The 20,618-nt window shown below is 36.8% G+C and overlaps 1 protein-coding gene across 1 annotated transcript in view; it reads right to left on the bottom strand.

Moving 5' to 3' along the window:
• The window catches only part of CA10 (carbonic anhydrase 10), a 177,514-nt gene that overhangs the window by 36,364 nt on the left and 120,532 nt on the right, over positions 1-20,618 (bottom strand). Inside the window, exon 6 of the mRNA XM_062010890.1 lies at positions 1,068-1,253. Within this exon, the coding sequence (XP_061866874.1) occupies positions 1,068-1,253 (186 nt within the window). The remainder of the gene's footprint in view (positions 1-1,067; positions 1,254-20,618) is intronic.

The following is a 20,618-nucleotide window of genomic DNA, read 5'->3' as shown; positions in this document are numbered from 1 at the left end:
ACTGTTGTTGCACAGTGCCAGAAAAAAGGCACGATGCATTAACTGACTCACCACCAGAGCCTGTGATAGTACAGATGGTAATTTGATTATTCATCTCCAAGAAAATAACTGCTGTCTTATGTAAAACAATTCATTTTGGTCTTCTGAGAGAATGGTAAGAAGCATGCCTAGACTGTCTTTAAAAATCATCCCTACAATAATGTACAGGTATTCTGAAGCATTATTTTATTTGTTAAGATTTGTGGAATCCAGCTGCATGCTGGAGAGTTCAAAGAAGGATGGGGCACTGCAAAACCCATCTACCTTTTCTATGTAAAAATGTTTCTACATAAGAAGTGTATGGAAAGATTCTGCTTTGTCTACCTGAAAGTCTGGAAAATTTACGACACCTCTTGCAAAAGTATTCCATATACAAGACTAAAATATTTATCCAGCAAAAGCAATGGGACATCCAGCAATATCAATCAGCATCATTAAATTATGGATCTTTCCTGGGACAATTACATCTGTTTTTAAAATGCAAAGCAAGTACCAATTCTGCCAGAGTTTACTTGTGGAGTAAACTTTATTTCTTGAGCAGACCAACAGACTTCTGTGGAACCCCCTCTAAAACTATCACCTTCTTTTTACATATATGAAAGGCAGAGTGATACCCAAAGTGTTACAGACCAGTGAGTAGCAAAAGCAGCACTTTTCAAAGAACTTGAAGCACTTTTGGTATCACTATGTGGTTCATCTTGTACTCGGGTTCACTAAGGGTATGAAGGGCCCACCAAAAGACACTAGATTACTTTGTAAGTAATGATATGAGAACATAGTGGATCTATGCATACAATCAACACAACAGTTTCCTTTTTGGATAGGAGCCACACAATTTTCAGTGCATCAGCCAAAAAAACCCCAAACAACACAGCAATTCCCTGATTTTCAGAATGGATAAGGAAGGGGTGGTGGTGGTGGGGGGGGGATGGGGGTGGAAAAAGAGTACAAATTGCAAATACCTTCAGGAAAATGGAAAGTGAGTAATTCATACTGATTCATTTGCAGCTCCAAACAGGGTAACATACCTCCCCAGAGAAAGCCTGTCCGTTGAGCAGGTGCTCTGATCCCTGGCTATCTTCACTTCCAAAGTGTAACCGGATTTCCTCTAAGCGGTGACTGTACGTCATCGGTCCTCCAGAGATGTTGACCAAATGCTCTTTGTCTAATCGGAGAGATACATGTCTCCCTGTGTTATACATCGTCCCACTGACCTAAACAAAACAGGGGAGGACAAAAAGCATTTCTTCAAACAATTTTGTAAATCTTATAAACTAGTTCCACACACTTTGAGATTTTGCTCTTTACACACCTTCATGTAAAGATAGAAATACATCTTATTTTTGTGAGATGAAATACACAACCTGAGTTTATACTTCAATGTCTGCTTTGAATCTTATACTGTATATTCAAATATTTTGCTAAATCCATGTGTACATATTTTAGCCAGGGGCAGATGGTTAACACAGTGAATAGAGTTATTATGCTTCTAAATAAGTAGGCTTTTAGAATATTTTTTTATGCAAGGTCTGAATAATGGATTGATTGCAACGTTTCTGCACTGAATATGGGAACATTTCAGCTGACATAAATTATTTAAGTATACTTGAACAAATCTGAAATTTAACTCAGTTTTCCTTCTTTTAATATTTATAACAAAGTTACCCAAAAGTCAAGGTGCTGTAAAAAGCAGAGATGCAATTATTCATAGAGAGCCCTACTTTTACTGGAGCTGCAGGTAAAAACTTTCATTGTCCTCCTCTGCAAGTCTCTTTGTTTTGTTATGAATACTTTATGCTTAAAATTGTCAGATATTTTAACCATAGTAGTACAGAATTAATTGCAATTTGATCATTGATCTCCAGTTCTGACTACACTTCAAATAGCTGTAATGCACTTCAAGATTCATCTTTATTTTTAAAGACTGAATGTTGTTCTTCTGATTTACAGCTGCTGTAATGAAAAAGAAATGATTGTGGAAATTTTTTATATTGAATATAATTCTGTCATTACTTCCACTGTCACAGGAAAAGTTCCTATAGCAAGGGGTTTCTTAATTTATGCCATTAGAAAGTGAAATGTGCCAGTTTGAGTTATAGTAGCATTGTGATTTATTTAAAAACATTCTGCATGGATACAAATGGTACACTTGAATAACATCCATTTACTTTAAGAAGAGGAAGTGTAGCAATAATATGCTTTGTTGCACTTCAATTTAAAATTAAAGACATGACTATTATGTATTATATCCTATACTACATCAGCAGTATGGTAATTAACATTGCTGCAGTGTCATTTTATCTGTAATACCAATTACTGAGTTTAAATGACCTGGGGTTTTTTTTTTTGCACAGTATGTTGTAAAAAGTTGTCCTGAACAGACTGTGCCATAGAACTGGATGGATAAGTTTAAACAGCTTTTGATTATTGTGGGGTTTTTTTAACTTTGATATAAATATTGTGGGTTTTGTGTTTATTCCAATTGAAAATAAGCAGTAATAAATTTCTTATGAAAAGCAATAATCACACACCTTCCTATCATTGCAAATAAAACACAATGATCACATTTATAAATGCTCCTTAGTTTTTCAGCTTGACTTATGCATAATAATTAAATACTAAGTTTAATTTAATAGGTAGAATAAGGTCAGTTTATTGAATTCAGTTTCAGTACACTGCATATGAAAGACACAAAATGGCTAATCATAATAACAAATGTAGTTTAAAAACAAATAGGGAAAAATGGTTGAAAGCCTCTCATTCACATTTGGAAACTTGCTTCACTGAACACTCAGTTAAATTTAGCAGCTATACAAAATATTCAGAATCTATTTTCTTACTTAAATTGGTACAAATCTCAAATTAGGTTATCATCATTTTCTCTCTCAAGGTAAAAGTGACCCTTTTATGAATCAAATAACCCCTAATATGAATCAAATAACTCTGTAGAGCACAGAGGGGAAACGATAAGAGGCAAGTTCATGAATAGGAGTAAGATCCATCTTTCTCATTTCCCTCTCATAAAAATGCAGTGCTTGTAATGAGATTGTATTGACCATTTTAAACCAGCATTTCCCTACCTAACTGCAGCTGAAGAATACCAGAATGCAATGAAGTATCTGACATGCCTCATTGCTGACCTGCAGGGAGGGGTGAACACTTGAAGTGAGACTGTAGAAATCTCCCTCATGGGCGTACAGGCTTCTCACCAGGAAGGACAGAATCCAAGATCTTCTATAAGAAAATGCAGTTTCTTGCCTTTTTATCTACCTTCTTAGGTTTAAGTGAAGCACTAGTTTTCTTGTAAATGTGTGCCTAAGGGAAAAGTAGCTGCATATACTTGTCCAGATTCAGGACCAAACTGCACCTTCAGGACATACTCATTTCTTTTATTGAGTGTGTCAACACATACCATTTTGCATACCATTACTAGCAACTTTTAATAGGCACCTCTTTATGGGCACTTGCTACAAGAACAGAAGTGTCTCGTATTTGCCATTAGATTATATCTGAAGGAAAGATGGAAATATTCAGGAACCACTTTTTTCTTTTAAATTTCTGGAGAGTTCTGACTTGCTCAGATTGCCCAGTAGATTGTGCTTGTTTATGTGAAGGACCACCATAACACTATGTGAAATTACTGCTGTTCCAGAGATTGTTTGTTTTTATATACAAACACAATATCTTATCACCTGTAAAAGTGTACTTTTCAAGTATAACCATGTACTGTTGTTAGGACAGAGTATCTCAAAAGTGCAATTGTCTTCTCTTTGCAATCTCAATGTCCATAAGTACATTATACTCAGTAAGAAAGTGTCATGCAAAAATGATGCAAGAAAAAAGTTTGTCTTCCAATGCATTTAATCTTATTCACTATGTGAACCTAACTTTGGATAAAATGTTTTAGGGCTGTTTAAACAGATAATATAAAAGATCTGTTAAGATCTATACAACTCTTAATGCATCAAGCTAATCTTTGGTGCTAAGCTTTCACACTGATGGCCTTCTTACTCTGCTAACAAGTAACCTTTTTGTTCTGTGTTTCTGTTTCATTCAAAACTTATATAAAGATGAAAATATAGCAAAAAAAAAAAATTTGGGGGAAAAAAGAGTGGTAAATCTTGCCCTTCTGTTTTTTAAAAGGATCAATAATCACATTTATCTTACACACTATAAAAGAGACTGCATTAAACATTGATTAAAAAATCAGTAAGCCTAGCTGAGAAAACAGTGAAGTCCAACATTGTCGAAGTTGAAGATCATACCACATTCTCAGTTGGTCTCTTTTCCTCATACGTTAGCAACAATTTCCAAACAGGTAATTTCACCTGCAGCAAAATCCTCACGCAGAACAGAGCATGTTGATGGGCTTCAACCTTAATTGAGGAATAGTTCAACTTTGGTAGGCTTTAATTAAATTATTAACATATTCCTGATGTAGTTATTTTCTATTTAATCTCATTACTTTTAATTCTTGCTTCACAGAGCTTTGTGCTCATAATTCCCCAGCAGCATTATTCTCTGTCTTTATCTTGATGCAAGAAAGCCACACAGGCATATGCTGCTAATATATTCTGTACTACGTTTCTAAGTAAGGTCTGAATACTCATGTGCTATCTGTCTACAACTTGTTGGTCCTGTGATCACGAAAAATGTCCCAATTCTGCTTTTTGAAGGCTGGCATGCAAGCAAAGTCAATAAAAATACACTCTTAATAAACACAAACTCTTTGATGCTTGTTTATCTTGAAACTCTACAGATTTTTATGACCATTAGGAAAAAAAAGAACAATCCCAAAGCATTTTTTCCTAATGATGTTCTTTAACACATTGCATTTGTGGAAGAATTTTTGTTTTGTCCTAGTTAACTGTTCATCTTGTTCCCTTCATCTTTTCTTCTACAGCTAGTCTTGAACTAAATCTTTTTCAGAACTTCCTCTGTGGCCTATATCTCTACATTACAGTCTGTGTTAAAATAGCCTTCAAAACCCTGAGCAGGAGAAGTGACAGAGAAAGAAGTCTGTTTCAGGGTGAAATCATGCTAGAAATGTAAGCAGGGAATGCAAAAGGAAAGGAGAAGGAGATGAGATGGATTCTTTGCCTTTCAGCCCCATGCTAAGTTTACAGTTTGCTGTCACCTTTCTTCAAGAGGTAGCACAGGCTCTCTGCTTCCTAGGAGCCTTTACAAAACAGTGAGATGGTGTATTTTGGATTTATTCAGGTAAGAGTGGTCTGAAGATTAGTCACAAGAACATTTTTAAGCTTGTATCAGTACCTGCCAGTGGAGCAGCACTGAATGTAAGGAAGCAAGAAAATCAATTGTGTATGGCTGCCTGCTGTGGTGTCCTTGGATCTTATCTGCAATATTAGATGTGCCTTTCTTTAGGATGAAAATAGATACAGTCTGAAGAAGCCTAGTACTGTGTAGAGAAGCAAATCACCAAGGATAGAAGAGTGTTTTGAAGGTGTCGTAGTGCCCCAGTTTTATGTCCTGCAATAACCAAGTTTCGATCGTCTGCCACCTGGCTTCTAGATTTTCCTCCTGGAGCCCTGTATTCCATCAGAACAGGAAAGCAGATCTTCACACTCAGGGAGTGGTGAGCTTTCCTATCCCATTAGCAGCACCTGAACTACTAATGCCAGACTGGTTTCTGCCATTCAGTGTCAGTGCCAGTAACAGTAACAGGAATAGGTGACCTACTGAGTGCAGTATGGATTCTAAGCAACCTGTTACATACCACTGGGTTTCTGCTCCATTCTTCTCTCTGGCATGTTCATGGAGAGACAAGTGTTCCATGGAAACATTAAAACATGAACATTAATATTAAACAGTTTCTAGCATCTGCCATTGATGGGTCTCAAAGTTCAGGCCACCTGAACCTAAGTGCAGAGACAAACGGAGTCAAGTTTTCTGAGTCCCTCAAGCAAGTTCCTTTCATTTACTCTTTTTCTGGTTATTGTTCATAGTATTTCAAGCAGACCATACTCTGTGATATGAAGTTCTATCCTCATTGATTTAAATTGATTGTACTGTAGTAAGCACCTTGTATATCTCTTGTGCAAAGCACAGATTGCTTCAGGGTTTGAAAACAGAGTTTACCTAGACTACAGGGCAAGGCTGTGATTCAAAATCTGACTTTAGGGACTGTGATGAAGCATCAGATCAAACTAGAATTTCAAATGTAACCTACTAAGGCACACTGCTTAGCTGTCTGCAGCAGAATTACATTGCCTTATTTCAAAGCAGTGCCTGTACAGGAACACTTATTTTTTGAATATTGTGCTTATGGCATCCAGTCAGTTTCAGAAGTAGTTTTATGCCACTGTCTGATTTTCTAGCTCCTGTTAGAGGGGAACTAAGATGGAAAATAAAATGATTTTACAAAGTTATTCTTTTAAACAATTAAACAGCTCTTTAGAAAAAATATTCCTGGTTTTCAAAGTCTTCTCTTAAGGAGGAAATTGATATCACCAAATGGCAGACAGTTGTTCAATAGATTTTCCAAACTTTTGAGGGTATCCTTGTTCTGAAGTATTCTGTGTGAGTACATTTGAAGACATATGCACGCACATAAGAATTGTCTTTAAACAGTTGTTTAGAGCATTCAATTTTAAGTGCTTTTGATGAATATTTGTACATTGGGATAGTTATTTTTTTCATAATATTTTTTCCTGCCTTCATCTTTATGCTCAATTATCTTATGCAACAGTAAAGAAATTGTGGAAACACTGCTAGTAAAACATCATTTCAAAATCATGACTGCAGTGAATAGCATGTTTCTTGACCTTGTACATCATGGTCTTCTTCAGATAAGCCTATACACGTCTCAAGGCCTTAGACATAAAGACATATTCCAAGTATTCCATGTTTTATTTTTGAAGGTACTTTTAAGGCCAATTCGTTGTTTCCTGCAAGCTTTCCTTGCTGCCAGCAGAGAGCAATGTTGGCCCATCCCATTTTGCTCTCACCTATGTACCACGGGGACTTCCACGGCCAGGAAGAAAATGAAAACTAATCTTTTAATGTGTGTGTATGTGTGTCTGACCTGACTGTAATCTATGACTTTGATTTCAGAAGTGGTGGTTTCAGCTGTGAGATGGAATTGTGGGGTCTGTTGCATCAGTGAATCAGGTTTCCAGTCTAGAGCTGTGTGTTTGGGGGATGTGGGCTCAGCAGGTTGCTTCAAGGCCATCAGATAAACAAAATATCCAGAGTGTATTTTCTGGCCAGAATCCAACAGATCTTGTGTTGTGTTTATAAAAAAGAAATGGAGAGGAGGGAAATAAATATAAGGAAATACCAGTGTTTGGATGCAGCAGCAGTTACTGGGAGGGAGCTGCAACGTGATTGCTGAGCTTTGAAGAACAACAGACGTCATCATCAATATTTGATTAAAAAAGGCCCGTGTAAAAAATGTAAAATGTAAGAGAGAAGAGTAAAGATTAAAATATTCTTTTCATCTTCTAAGTTGATAAGGTTTTTAAAAGAAATTATGTTAATGCATCCAATTAACCTATTTACCTGCTTAATGTAACGTGTCATGTATTAGCATATGGCACGACACGCTTTTGTTTTCTTTTTAAAGCACTATTTTCAGTAAGAGTCTTTCCCATTCACTGCTCTGCAGTTTTGCCTGTTTACTTCCCTTAAGTGACTGATCTCTGAAAAAAACTTTGAGCAAACCTCATAAATTAATTATTCATGCTTACTGGCTAATGAGCACAATATGTCAATTTTCAGTGATCAAAATAATGTGCTTCAATAATGTATACACCGTTCTGTAACAAAAAGATCATTTTAATAGAGGACCTGCAGGGTCATGGATAGTCTGAGATAATTATATGCCACAGGATGTGAATGAATGAAACTGCTCCTAGGACACTGGTAATACCCCACAGAGTCTATATGCCACATGCTGCCTTTTAGGGGTAATAAAGTGCTTTATTGTATTTCCACTACTCCATTAATGCAATGATTTTTGCTTGTTAGTAACTATGAAGCCTAAAGCAGATCCAGCCAAGTTTATGGTGTCTAGCATTAATAATTGCTGTGTGTGTTGATGCTAACTTTACAGTGAGATCGTTTTCTCCTTAATCTATCCACCTACATTTACAACATATGTAGCAGGTGAATTTCATTGGATTTTTGAAAGTTAAAAGTAAATCATTGATATAGACAAGTAGAAAAACTGGCCTCTGTGACTGGACAAGGGATCTGCCTCCAATAATTCTGTCTGAAGGCTGGAGGGACTAGGAAGTATTTAAGTGGAGGATATACCTTGATGCTAAGAGCTTCTTGCATGGAGGGATCCATTACATGCTATTTGGTATGAAAAAAGAAATAATGATGAGTGTTTTCCTGTAGGAAAGCAGATTTGATCTCAATGTTCACCATCTTCTGGTGTGTTGTATTTTGAAACCTACAGCCTGAATACTCGCAGGCAAGTTGAAGTATAAAAGAGGAATATCTGAAAACAAGTTATGTTGCAATGGGATCTTAAGAGATTTACACATAGCAAGAACCATGCAGCATGCCTTTCCCACTGTCATTTGAATTTTTTTTTAACTAAATACTATTAGAGCTTCACCTGCAGACACAGATATGTCTTTAATATGGTAGATTCTGAAGTGGCTTTGGTTTATTAGCAGAGAACTCCAGTTTCTTGTGAAGTGTTGTAGGCCTGTGTCAGGCTCTAATGTTTTCAAAGGATGTTTTAAGGTGTTCTAAGCTAGACTTACATAGAATCACAGAATCATAGAATGGTGGGAGTTGGAAGGGACCTTTAGAGGTGAGCCTGAAAAATTGTAAGAAATATGGAAAAATGAAAAACTACTGTTTACATTTTCTTATGTGGGTTTAAACTGTAAAATTTGAATATGTTAAAATCCTGAGGGTCTAATTGAGTCTGTTTTAGTGAGTAATATTGAGGTGCACTGACCTTTGATAGCTGCCTGGATTTCAGAGCTCTTCTTTCAGAGAGCTCTTTGGTGGAAATGCCAGAAGTTTTCCAATGGAATCCAGAGCAGATGGAAATTTATGGGCTGTATATTGAAATGAGTGCATCTAACTTTCCTTAATTTTTTCCATATAGCAAGACAGACTTCAGGCATTAGACGTTTAGTACCTCATTTGATCAATTTCACATTAATAAATGTGTTCAGACTTTCTAACATCTTCATTTTGCTTGTACATTTTCTTCAGTACTTCTGTTTCTAATGCAATATTTAAAAGAAATTTCCCAGCTGAGCAGATGAGATATAGATAATGATGGATTTAAATCCTTTTTTGAAACTGTTAGTGTATCTTCTACTTCTCTAGTTGTTATGTAGCATTAGTAAAAAGCTGTGCTAAATTAATCTGGGAAGTATCTTTCAAGCTAAGTGGGAAAATAACTATGTAGCATTGTACAGATTGTTAATATACTCACCACTTTATTTACCTGTATCTACATAACTTTATGTGTATCTATGCACACACAGATGTACAGAAATGTATTATTTTCTTTTTTTTCTAACTTCTGTGAATACAAAGAGTAGTAAAAATGTCTGTGCACATAGGCCTAGGTTAATAAGCTGAAAAAACCTGTTGTGCATCCAGAGCATTAGGTTGCTGTCTGAACGGCTGAGAAGAGCACAGCTCTCTGAGCAGGGTAAAGGATGTCCATTCAAAGTCCAGCTGCTTTACACCACAATCAAAACACACCACTATTAAGCTTAACAATACAATTTTGCAAGAGCCATTTGTTGTAGTTCTTTATTTCCCTCATTCTTTTGCTGCTGGGGGGTTCTAAATTTCTACCCCTATTACCTTTTCATAAACCCTCTACAAACAACAAAATGACTGCTGCTGCTTTTTGAAATCCTCTGACCACTCCAGCCATAAAGTTCCAAGAAGGTGCAATGCACTGAACCCTGCTTAAGGGAAATTGCAGTGTCTGAGTCTTAGGGTAGCCAGAGAAGCATGGTAATACTTTACTGAAATTATAAGTCAGTGGAAATGAAAAGAAGAATCTATAATGCTCAGCTTTTTAGCCATGAAAGGGACAAAAGTTTTATCAGCTTTTTTTAGCAGAACTGTATAAAAGTTTTTGAAAGCAGTATATTTCACAATATCAAGCTGCTTCCCAAATTGCTGCCAAGGAAAAAATGCATAGTTATTGCAAAATAATTTCCTGAGCCCTGTATCTCTGGAGGTAAACTAGTGTTTAGATAACTTGAAATTTGACCTCAATAAAATTCATTATGTGTCAAGGCAAATCCTTTGTGGCATGCAAAAATCATGAGCTATTCTGCCTGGTAGCATATTTCACTGTGTTTTTTTTGAGAAGCAGAAGAGAGTAGTTTTGCCCTGGCCTGCTTTTTCTAGTTTTTTTAAAGAAGGTGAATAAATTAGCCTTTCCAGATACAAATACTACTATTCCTGTTTAACAGAGGACTGCTTTACTTTTCCCATTTTATCTGCCTCAAAAGCATTTGTGTACCTTTTTATGCTGAGAAAACAGTGCAACTGCAGTAGAGGTAGAAATAAAAGAAAAACAAACAAATCCTATCCTGAACTTACCTTTGCTTTTCCTGACATTTCACTCTATTCTAAAACTCTTTATTTTTCCCTTGACAATGCCCTCTAAAAAGCCACAAACCCATGTGTTTTTTTTCAAATAGGCCTCCCTAAAGAACTGTCAATTCTAGCTTAACTAGAAATATCTTCTCTGAGTGTCAGTGCTGGAATGGAAGGCTGGGAAATCTGAGCTACAGCATGCAATTGAGCTCCAGGCTAAATGGAAGCAAACCTCTCCCCCTCTGATGTTTCTGGACTTGGTGCTATGTGTGTACATCACCAGTCCAGAGGATGTACATATAAACTCCTTTCAATCAGAAAGCTTCCTAAGACTTTACTTATGAAAGCTCTTCTAGGTCAAGAGATTTTTGTGTGTTTTTTCTATCATGGTTCTTTTTTTATTTTGAGTTTTTTTTTTTGTTGGTTGTTTTTTTCCCTGTTCCCCACTGTGTTTATAGATTGAAGGGCTATGAGGGAAGAGCTGTTTCTTTGTTGAATATTCTTCTGTACAGCTCCATGTATACTGGAGTTGTGTAAATTAATATTTTTACAAGTAATCAAAATGGCACAAAGCTCTTCATACCAAGAAGCAATTTTTATTTCTTACATCATTCCCAAGTGTGTTTTATTCCATGCAGAGTGAAAGATGCTTTTCTTCTAACTCAAATCATAAAGAAATGGTGAGAAACTGCTCTGAAAATGGCTATTAGAAAAACAATTTTTGAATCATGCCAATTTACCATCAGTTATCCTCTCTTTTTGTTGGCCACTGTGCTTACCAAAATACAGATTTATCTGGCTTTTCCATAAGGAAGGAGAAAGAGGTTATGGGATAAAGTTAACTAGGAATCAGCATATGGCTAAGTGCTTTTCCAGTAGGGATACAATTTAGACTAGATAGGCTCCTAGCTTTCCAGACATAAAGAACAAGTGCATTTTTAAGAATCATTTTGTTATTTATATTGTAAGGGCTTTCGAGAATGTTTAATCTGTTGAAATAATGATGTTGATGAGTTTATCTTTATTATCTTCCCAAACCAGGGACTGAATGCTCCCAAATGCCTGTGAAGTTGTGTCTTTCCCAACTTTGGGTGTTTGCAAGTGCACTTGTGTGTTCACATTCCTATTTGTGATAAATTATGGCTGAGAAGTTGAAAGCTACTGAAAATCTTATTTACAATGTGAAGACAGCCTTGCTCTCTTTACCGTAGATGAAGATGAGTCTTAGAGTTCATTCTCGCACTCAGATTTGTTCTCGCCTGCAGTAGAGGAAAATGCTTTAAATATGCTTATGTTCTTGCTAACCAGATAGGATTTAGGCAGAAGCTGAAATGAAACTTTGAAAACTTACTCTTGCAGACCAGAGTAAGTATCTCTTACAAGACATTGATGAAAAATTCAGCACACTTAGTATTTTTAACAGTTTTAAAGGCACAGATTCTGAATAATGGGTCTGCCCCTGAGCTACTTAAATTTGTGAGCAGTAACAATTTTTCATATGTATTTGGTGACTTATACAGTCTAAAGATAGGACATGCTTTCAGGCTTTCTCTTACAGAAAAATATCCACTTCCTGATGTAACTAAAAGATTTGTAAGTAAGTGGCTTAGGTCTTATTGTTTTTATAGCAACTATTTCTGAAGTCTAAATGATGCCTAATAAGTCCTTTAATCATCTTTAAAATGGCAGACCTGTTGATAAATTGAATTTTCTCCAACAAGATATTGCTATATTGATTTTAGCACTCCATTTTTAATAAGTAGAGACTGTTCAGAACTGCTTGCTTTGACAGTCTTGAAAGTAGGGCATCAACTGACTTGGCAAATGGCTGAATTTATAAGGGAATTTTTTGCTAGAACTTTAATCCATTATCCTTCTACTGTTGACGTTTATTTGCACTGTGGTCCTTGGGTGAAATCTGCTGCACAGAAAACCCACGTAGGGATGGCTACCTAAAAGTTTCTGTGGTCATTTCGTCTTTTCTGAGGTGATATTAGTCACCAAATGGAATTATGCATACAGCCTTAATGACAGCTTCCATCCCTAAGAATGGACATGCCTCTGAGCAAAGGGAGCTTTGGTCAGCAGGAGCAGTGAATATGCAGGAGATTCCAGAGGTAATGTAAGATAGCAAAAGGAGAAAGAAAATGCCTTCTTCCTAAGTCAGAGAGGACCCAACATGGTAAGGGAAGAAGGATGTTATTTTTCTTAATTCCAGAGAGTTTCTAATAACTGATTTCTTTGTGTATAGAAGAGCAACTCAGGCACCTTCACCATTTAACAGGCATCTCTGGATATGCTATATAGAGTACTTCAGCAGCACGTTATGGCTAATTACATGACTCAGAGAGGAAAGGTGATAGAAACCCAGTGCCTAAGTCAATATGTAATACTAAAAAGTTGCCTGTAATTGCAAAAATAGTTTTCATCACTGTTGGAATTTATTTTACTTTTGTCTGAATGTATGAAAGCTTTTTTATGTTAAGGAATATCATGGTGACTTCAAACACTTTCTTCTCTATCTACCTACTGAAAAAGGCTTGTATACCCAAATGACTGTTTAGATTACTCTTTGGTTAAATAGGCAGATTTACATGATGATACTGTACCTGTTATTAAAGCAAGCAAATAAAATAGAAGCAATACAAATTTCTTGAACACATTAGGCTATAACAAAATACATGTAGAGGCAAACATCCTACAATGATCAAAGAGAAAATAGTTTTGATATTCTAACTTCCACCTCAAGACTGAGTGTAGCTCATGTATTAAAACTTTGTTTTGACATATACAGAGATCAACTCTGAGATCAAAATCATATACATAATTATCCAAACACATAGGTGCCTATTTGCATGTCTTGTATATGTATACAGGCTGTAATCCCAGCTCTTCTACAAAAGCTTTCCCCTTCCCCCTCCCATCTTTTTCCTACCCCTTATGCTCTGCTAGCACAAGAAAAAAAAAGACTTGTCAAATAATTTTATAAAGGATAAAGTGTAATGGAACCACCAAGGGATTACTGGACAAAATGTGACATATACAAACTAGTGATGGACAACATAGTAACAGGTATTGAGTAAAAAGCTGAATAAAAATGTTATAACCAAATCACCTCTAGGGGATTTCAGGTTTCTGGTTTAAATACTGTTGCTATTGTCTTCTTCATGTAGATATATTTAAAAAAATACATTTAATGCTCCTAAATCTCTGCTTTCATTCCTTGTACATCCTGTCACATCAAACCAAACCAAAACCAAACCCTCAGCTTTTAAAATAACAATTCAACACTCCAGCCCAAACAATGTTTCTCAAACTCTGGGCCCTAATGCCATCACACTGAAATGAGAAGGCCCAATATGACAGATATCAGTAAGTGCATTCCCCCAAGGTGTGAGACTTGCCAGCTACCTTCACTAGCTGGCAGCAGCTGAATCCCTTCAAGACAGTGGAGTCCATTGCAGGGACCTACATGCACATTTATATAGACTGATGAGGCAGAAGTGGTCCATACATGCTGAAAGTCTGAGAAATATTGATCTAGGTCAACTTTTTCCACATCTAGGCACATTAGCAGACGTGACCTCATTCTCAGAAATGCTGAAAAAACAGAACTCTATAAGTGATAACATTTCAAAGGAGAAGACTACTTTTAATAATCCTAGGAAACTCTTAAATATGTCCCTTAGGCTATTAGGAAAACGTTAATCCTAGTGTTTTCATCTGTAATTGTGTAAAGTGGTTATTTTCCCCTTCACTTTCCAGTGATTTAGTTAGTTCTATCTCTTTTTTACTGCCCTATATATATGGGCAGTTAGCACAGTTATAATTGTAAGTCTGCCTTTCCTACAGTACCTGTTCATATGTACCTCTGCAGTGACTTAAATTCATGTGGGATGATCCCTTGGGACTTCTGCTCTTTGGGCTAAAACCACTGTCTGTTCCGTGCCTCTATTCTTTGTGATGTTTGCAGAAGAGCTTCTGAATGTTTTCTGCAATTTACTGTGTGGAAGATGCCTAAATCCTGACAAAAGCATGTAGCACAGGAATGTGTGTGTTCTACTCAACTGAAAACGCTCAGTAAATGTTCAGCCTTTCACTTCCATAGTGCTGTATTTCATTCAAGCTAGTGAACACATTTTTCTCCTGATCAAGGCTGTGGGACAGATTATACATTCATCTCTAAATGTGGGTCTGGCAGAGCTGTTGTAAGAGCATATGACAGAGGAACAATTCAAAACACGTTGTCAGCACTGACCTACCTTCATTTCTGAGTTTGAAAGGATGAACACACCATTCTGTATCTCTACTGTAATTACAGCCTGATATTCTCCTGTTGGAATCAGCAGAAGAAAGATCAGGTGATATTTGTCCAGATCGTTGTAAATTTGACTATCTCTCCTTATTTAAAAGACTCCTTATCTCTGTGGAAAATTCCTGTTTAACTGTAGGGAAATCTAGAAGCTTCTTCAGAAAGCACTGAAAAAAGCTCATATGATTTTTCTATAGGATCCTGAAACTGTTTTGCTACAGAATTTTATAAGGAAAGAATTCTCTAACAAACATGTTTCAAATGTCCTAAACTGGGAGACTTCAGATTCTGCTACAAGATATGTCTGGTAGAGGGTATTAAGAAGAATAATATTTGTAACATGAAGAGTATAGTGCTTCATCATTCAGCATGCACTGCTGATTGTCTTTCTTGCATCTATATTTGTTCTGTGTTCACAACATACATTAGAAGACAGTATTTCATAACTAGTGAGGAAAAACCCACCTTTTGCTATAATTAGATAACAAATATTTACTCAAAATACCTATCTGTAATATTTTTGATCTTATTCATGAAATCTGTCCCCTACCCACAAGGTAAGTCCTCCTTCCCCCCATCCCAGCACTGCTGTATGCAAAGTCTAATTCTGGAATGAATCCACAAATAACAGCACCAGCTATGGTAAAGAGATTGAACAAACCCTCATGAAGCATAGAAAAAAGCATGGATTAAAATCCTAGATGACTGGACCAACTCCCCATACTTTTAATGGATATTTTAGCTGAATATATCAGCCCAGACAGAGTAATCCTCAGTACTCCAGTGTGAGGCTGCAGTAACAGCCAACCTACCAATGTGCTGTTCCTAGCAAATCAGAAAGCTAAGACTTAATCTACATCATCTAGAAAGCATGTGTGCAGAAAATGTGTAATGCCAGATCTTACGATGAAAAAGAAGATTAAGGCTGAAAAAGGATTAGAAATTAATTAAGGAGCTTCTTCATGTTTCCTGGTATCACTCTGATCTGTGACCAGCCTATCTTCAGGGTCTCTGCTACTGATGCAGTTGCTAGTGATGGTTCAAACCACAAACACTACAAAGGATTATCATTATACTTTAGGAAGAGCTGTAGCTTGGTGGCTTGGGGTTTATTTTCCAGTTCCACACTTTCAGATCTATTGCAGGGATCAGTGGCAGAGCTGCAGCCTAGAAGCTTAACTTTCAGGGCTCACATTACATTGAGCAAGCAGTACTTTGGTGGTGAGCAGATGTGGGACGTTGCACCACTGCAGGACAATAACATGGAGCTGATAAAGCACCTTGCAGAGGCAGCAGTAGAACAGCCCCAGCTAAGGGACAGGGAAGTGGTCAGAATCATGAACTAATGAAACAATGGGGAGAAATGAGCTCTTCTCTGATCAATCTATTCCATTTTCCTAAGTCAAGCAAAATTAACCCTGGGCTCAGTTTTGTGGGCATGACAGCTCTGGGATGGTTTAGCAGCAATACATTGCAGATATCCCATACAGCAAGAAATTAGACACTAACATGAAAAAAGTTTTATTCAAGCTTTGCAGCGTGCTCACTGGGAGTTTTAAACCACACGAGCTCCACTTACAAGTTAAGAATATGCAGCAGAGAAGAATTAGTTCTGATTGATATAAATTAATTCCAGTTAATATTAATATTTTAAAATTAATTTTGGTATTTACTATGAACACAGTTTCTTATTTATGACATGGGGTGCTTCCATTTTCAGGAACTTGACTATGAAATTCCACCTTCACACAGTGAGGCAGAATAATTATTATTTTGTTTGGAACTCACAGCATAACTTCCACACAAATGGAAGTAATACTGCTTGACTGTGAGAGATATTGTATAAACAGGGCCCTCAAGCTTGTTTCAGTGAAAATCAGAAGTATTTTATCACCTTTGTGAATATACAGCCATAAGTAGGTTCTGAAGTAGGGAGGGTATCATATGCACTGACAGTATTTATGAAAGCAAATGGTGATAAAAGAGCAATAAACAATTTTTAGAGAAAGATTGGACCGTTTGTTTTCACATGAAAGCTCTAGAAATGAGCAGGGAAAAGCTGACTTGTCAAGCAGAAAGATTTTAACTGATTGTGTGTATTCTAGCACAAACAAGCAAAGCCCCCTAAACTTATAACATTGATAAATTAGACGAAAAAGAAGCACTGAATATTCAACAGTTGCTTCTAAAAATGTTAATGGCATCGGAAAATTACTGTTATTATTATGAGATGCAACATGATTCAACATGAATTGAGACAAAATTAAAGCATTCATTTCTTCTTACAACATTTTAATATATGAGTAATTCCATACAGCTGTCACACTCAGCTCTCTGGTATTTAGAACTTTCTCTTTTCCAGGACAAATTCACAGGAGGAGCCTATCCTCTCTTGCATACATCTCAGGAGTTGCTTAAATTTCCATCTTCAGCTGCAGGTTACCACATTTCCATATTGCTATGGGCTGGTTTAGCAGAGCTGAAAATGTCTTCTATCTTCTTTGTTGCAGCGTTTAGGGGATAAAGCAGGGCACTTTGCATCCACACTGACACATTCACCAGGTCCCACAAGGCCTTCATTCTCTCTTCCCTCTGCTTAACTCCTTGTCACTAATACATGCAGAACACTGTCTCCAGCTTGGAACCTCTATGTTGAATGCTTCAGGCTGGGTTTTCATCAGGTAGCAGTACCAAACTTACTCTGCTTCCACTTAAACAGCAGCATTTCAGTGAAACAAAATTAGATCACCTGTGAGGACGTCCATGCTGCCTGATGTTCTCAAACAGAGAACTTGGAGCTGCTGCTGCTGACAGAGGCAGCCCTAGAGCCAGAAACAATACAATCCCACTGGCAGGTAATTGGCCCTAGCGAGCTAATACTGGAAAGTTGTTTAAAAACTGTCTTTGCTGAAACCTGTGCAGCCATGGATTCACACTGTCTCTGACATGCAAAAGGTCTGCTCTCAAACTGTCAAATTATGCTATTTTTGCTGAGAGCCCCAATATATAAGGTATTTGCAATCTGTGCAGTATGATGGATTGATAAACTATTGACTTTCCTCTTTATTGTTTTAAAACAAAACCCTAAAACAGAACCAAAGAATCACAGAAGCCACATACTTTTTAAAAGCAAAACTTTTGCTTACTACTAAAAACGTCTTGGAAAGAATAACTTCGTGGTATATTTAACAATACCTGCAAAATACAGGAAGGGATGCAAATCTGGTATCAGTACCACATTTAAATTCCTGTGAACTTTTTCAGTATGAAAAATGCAGCTAGCAGCTGTTCCTCTTTGTCTTTTGACATTACATTAGTAATTATTGTGTAGCATGTGTGTGCAAATATTTATTTACCATTAGCTTTATGATACTTTTTTTACCACTGCAGCTATTCAGCTCCTCCAAATCTTCTAACAATTATGTAAAGATGCCATTTGGGAACCTTAAATTGTACATTTTCTCCATATGTGGCACAGCCAACCTCCTGTTCTCACATATACATATAGATGATTACATCAAAGTATCTTATATTTCATGCAGCAAACCAGTTTCTAAGAGTTATCATACAAGCATCAGGTGAAACATAATACAGCTTAAAAGGGGCTCATTAAAATCTATTTACCAAATAACTTTTGCCAACTGGAATGGTCTCAAGGAAGCTTCTTGACATTTATTTATATGAACCCTGGTGTTCTTTTTATCTATGTCAATGGGAAACTAAGTGATTCTTCTCTCAAGTTGGATTTACTGTAGTATAAATCCACTGGCTTCAGTATAACTCTTCTAATTTACATTGTTGCAAGAGGAGAATCAGATCTAGAGTTTATAGCTGAAAATTTGCAAGTGACCATTGAAAAGATAAAGTATTCAATATGCACAGGGAAGGATGCCTTGCAAAGACAGCAGCCATTCTTTACAGAGTTCACTTGGTTTTCTGCGTTTAATACTCGGTCAACGGTCATTTATAGCAGAGAGCAAATACAACAGGCTGATGAGATACTAAACCAGGTTTAGGGTTGAATTTTCAACTGGCCTAACACGGCTGAAAAATGGTGGTATAGTTACTTGTACAAGTCAAGTGGCTGCTCATCCCACATTAGCATATGTGCACACAAGATACATATTTAATCAAATGCATTTACCTCAAAACTATGGAGGTCATCTGGGAATTTGGTCCACATAAGTAGAGCTTTATTTGGAAAAAAAACCCCACACTCCATTGTGTCCAGATGCTTTGTTTTTCTTTAAGATCCAAAATTCCTTGGTGAATTTTTTTTCAGATGAAATGACAAACTGTCTCCTGAGAGTATTGGAGACCTGAGGATTATTGGCAAACACAGAGCTTTGCAGATCTGTGCAATGTTTAAGAATTCACAGCAAGCTATGTAACACACGGGTTATCCTGTAAAGAAAAACCTCCAGGTTTCGGACTCAAAACCACAGCTTAAGAGTTTTTATGCTATTTCTACTGGGGAAAGAGGCACTACCCTACCCCAACTTTGTGAAATTTTTGTCTCTAAGCAGAGCTCAAGATCTTATTTGGTTTTGACTTAAAAACCTCTTCTGTTAGGTTGAAATGCCATCCTGTCATCTCAGTAACAAAAAGCAAGTAGCAGTGACTCTTCTTGTGCCATCCCATTTGTGGGTAACATGAATATCAGCAAAGGTCTGGAAAAAGCACTCTGTAGGACATCACAAAATGCACAACTTAATGCCCTCTGTGAGTGTCCAGGAGGACCACAGGCCTTGATCTGATGCTTGGTTGATGGGGTCATTTAATGTGAATGATGACCAAGTGATAGATCTTTATGTTTAAAGTTTCTGAAGGTACTACACATAGGAATAAATTTATATGCAAGTTAAGATGTAACACAGCTGTAGTTCATAGCTTAAGATGTGTAATTTTACATAACCATATGTAGGAGCAGCACTACACGGTTAAGTTAGCTTCATGTTGGGAGAAATCTGTAACGAGTGGCAGGTTGCACTAGGTGGGGTAAGGTATTCATGGGAAACAACACAGTCAGGCATCATTTAATCAGAACTCTGGGCACAGCAATCTTATTCACAGTTTGATTTCCCTTTGCCTAATACTCCTTTGCCTTCTGTGCCTTGCCAAATTTAGAGCTCTCACAAACACTTTTCTCTTTCTGTTTTATTGCTTGCAGGCTTCCACCATTTTTGTATTCCTAATGTATAACAAACAGATATATGTGTGTGTATATATATATGAAACACTTCCTACTTTTAGATCAATTTATTTAAATTGCTTCAAGTCTTTATCTGGAAACTATGTAACAGTTTACATGGATTTATTTTTTAATTGAGAGGGAAACTAAATCCAAGGCAGATAGATGGTGGTTTAAGAGAGGCAGCAGCTATGTAGCAAAACTGATTTGCTGTTAAATAAACTAGTGCAAACTGTAGTACAGTCAGGATCCTCAGATTTGGAATTCTGATAGCATCTGTGGGAGCTGGGAAAGTTTCTAGACAGGCCTTTTTCACTCAAATGGTCATGATAGAGGCACATATCACTTACTTTATTTATCAGGGGAGATTTTAAGAGGTCTGATCACTAAGAAAATGGAGGTTCTTGTCCTCAGCTGTACTGAATAAAATGAGCCTTTACTGAGCTGGAGCATCTTAGTATAGATGGCTGAAGATTACCCCCAAATGACCACAAACCTTTCAAAAGCTGGCAGCTAGCA

This window comes from Colius striatus, chromosome 18, assembly GCF_028858725.1.
Source record: "Colius striatus isolate bColStr4 chromosome 18, bColStr4.1.hap1, whole genome shotgun sequence".
NCBI classification, from domain to species: domain Eukaryota; kingdom Metazoa; phylum Chordata; class Aves; order Coliiformes; family Coliidae; genus Colius; species Colius striatus.
The sequence above is the reverse complement of the archived record's forward strand: the minus strand, read 5'-3'. Positions and strand labels throughout refer to the sequence as shown.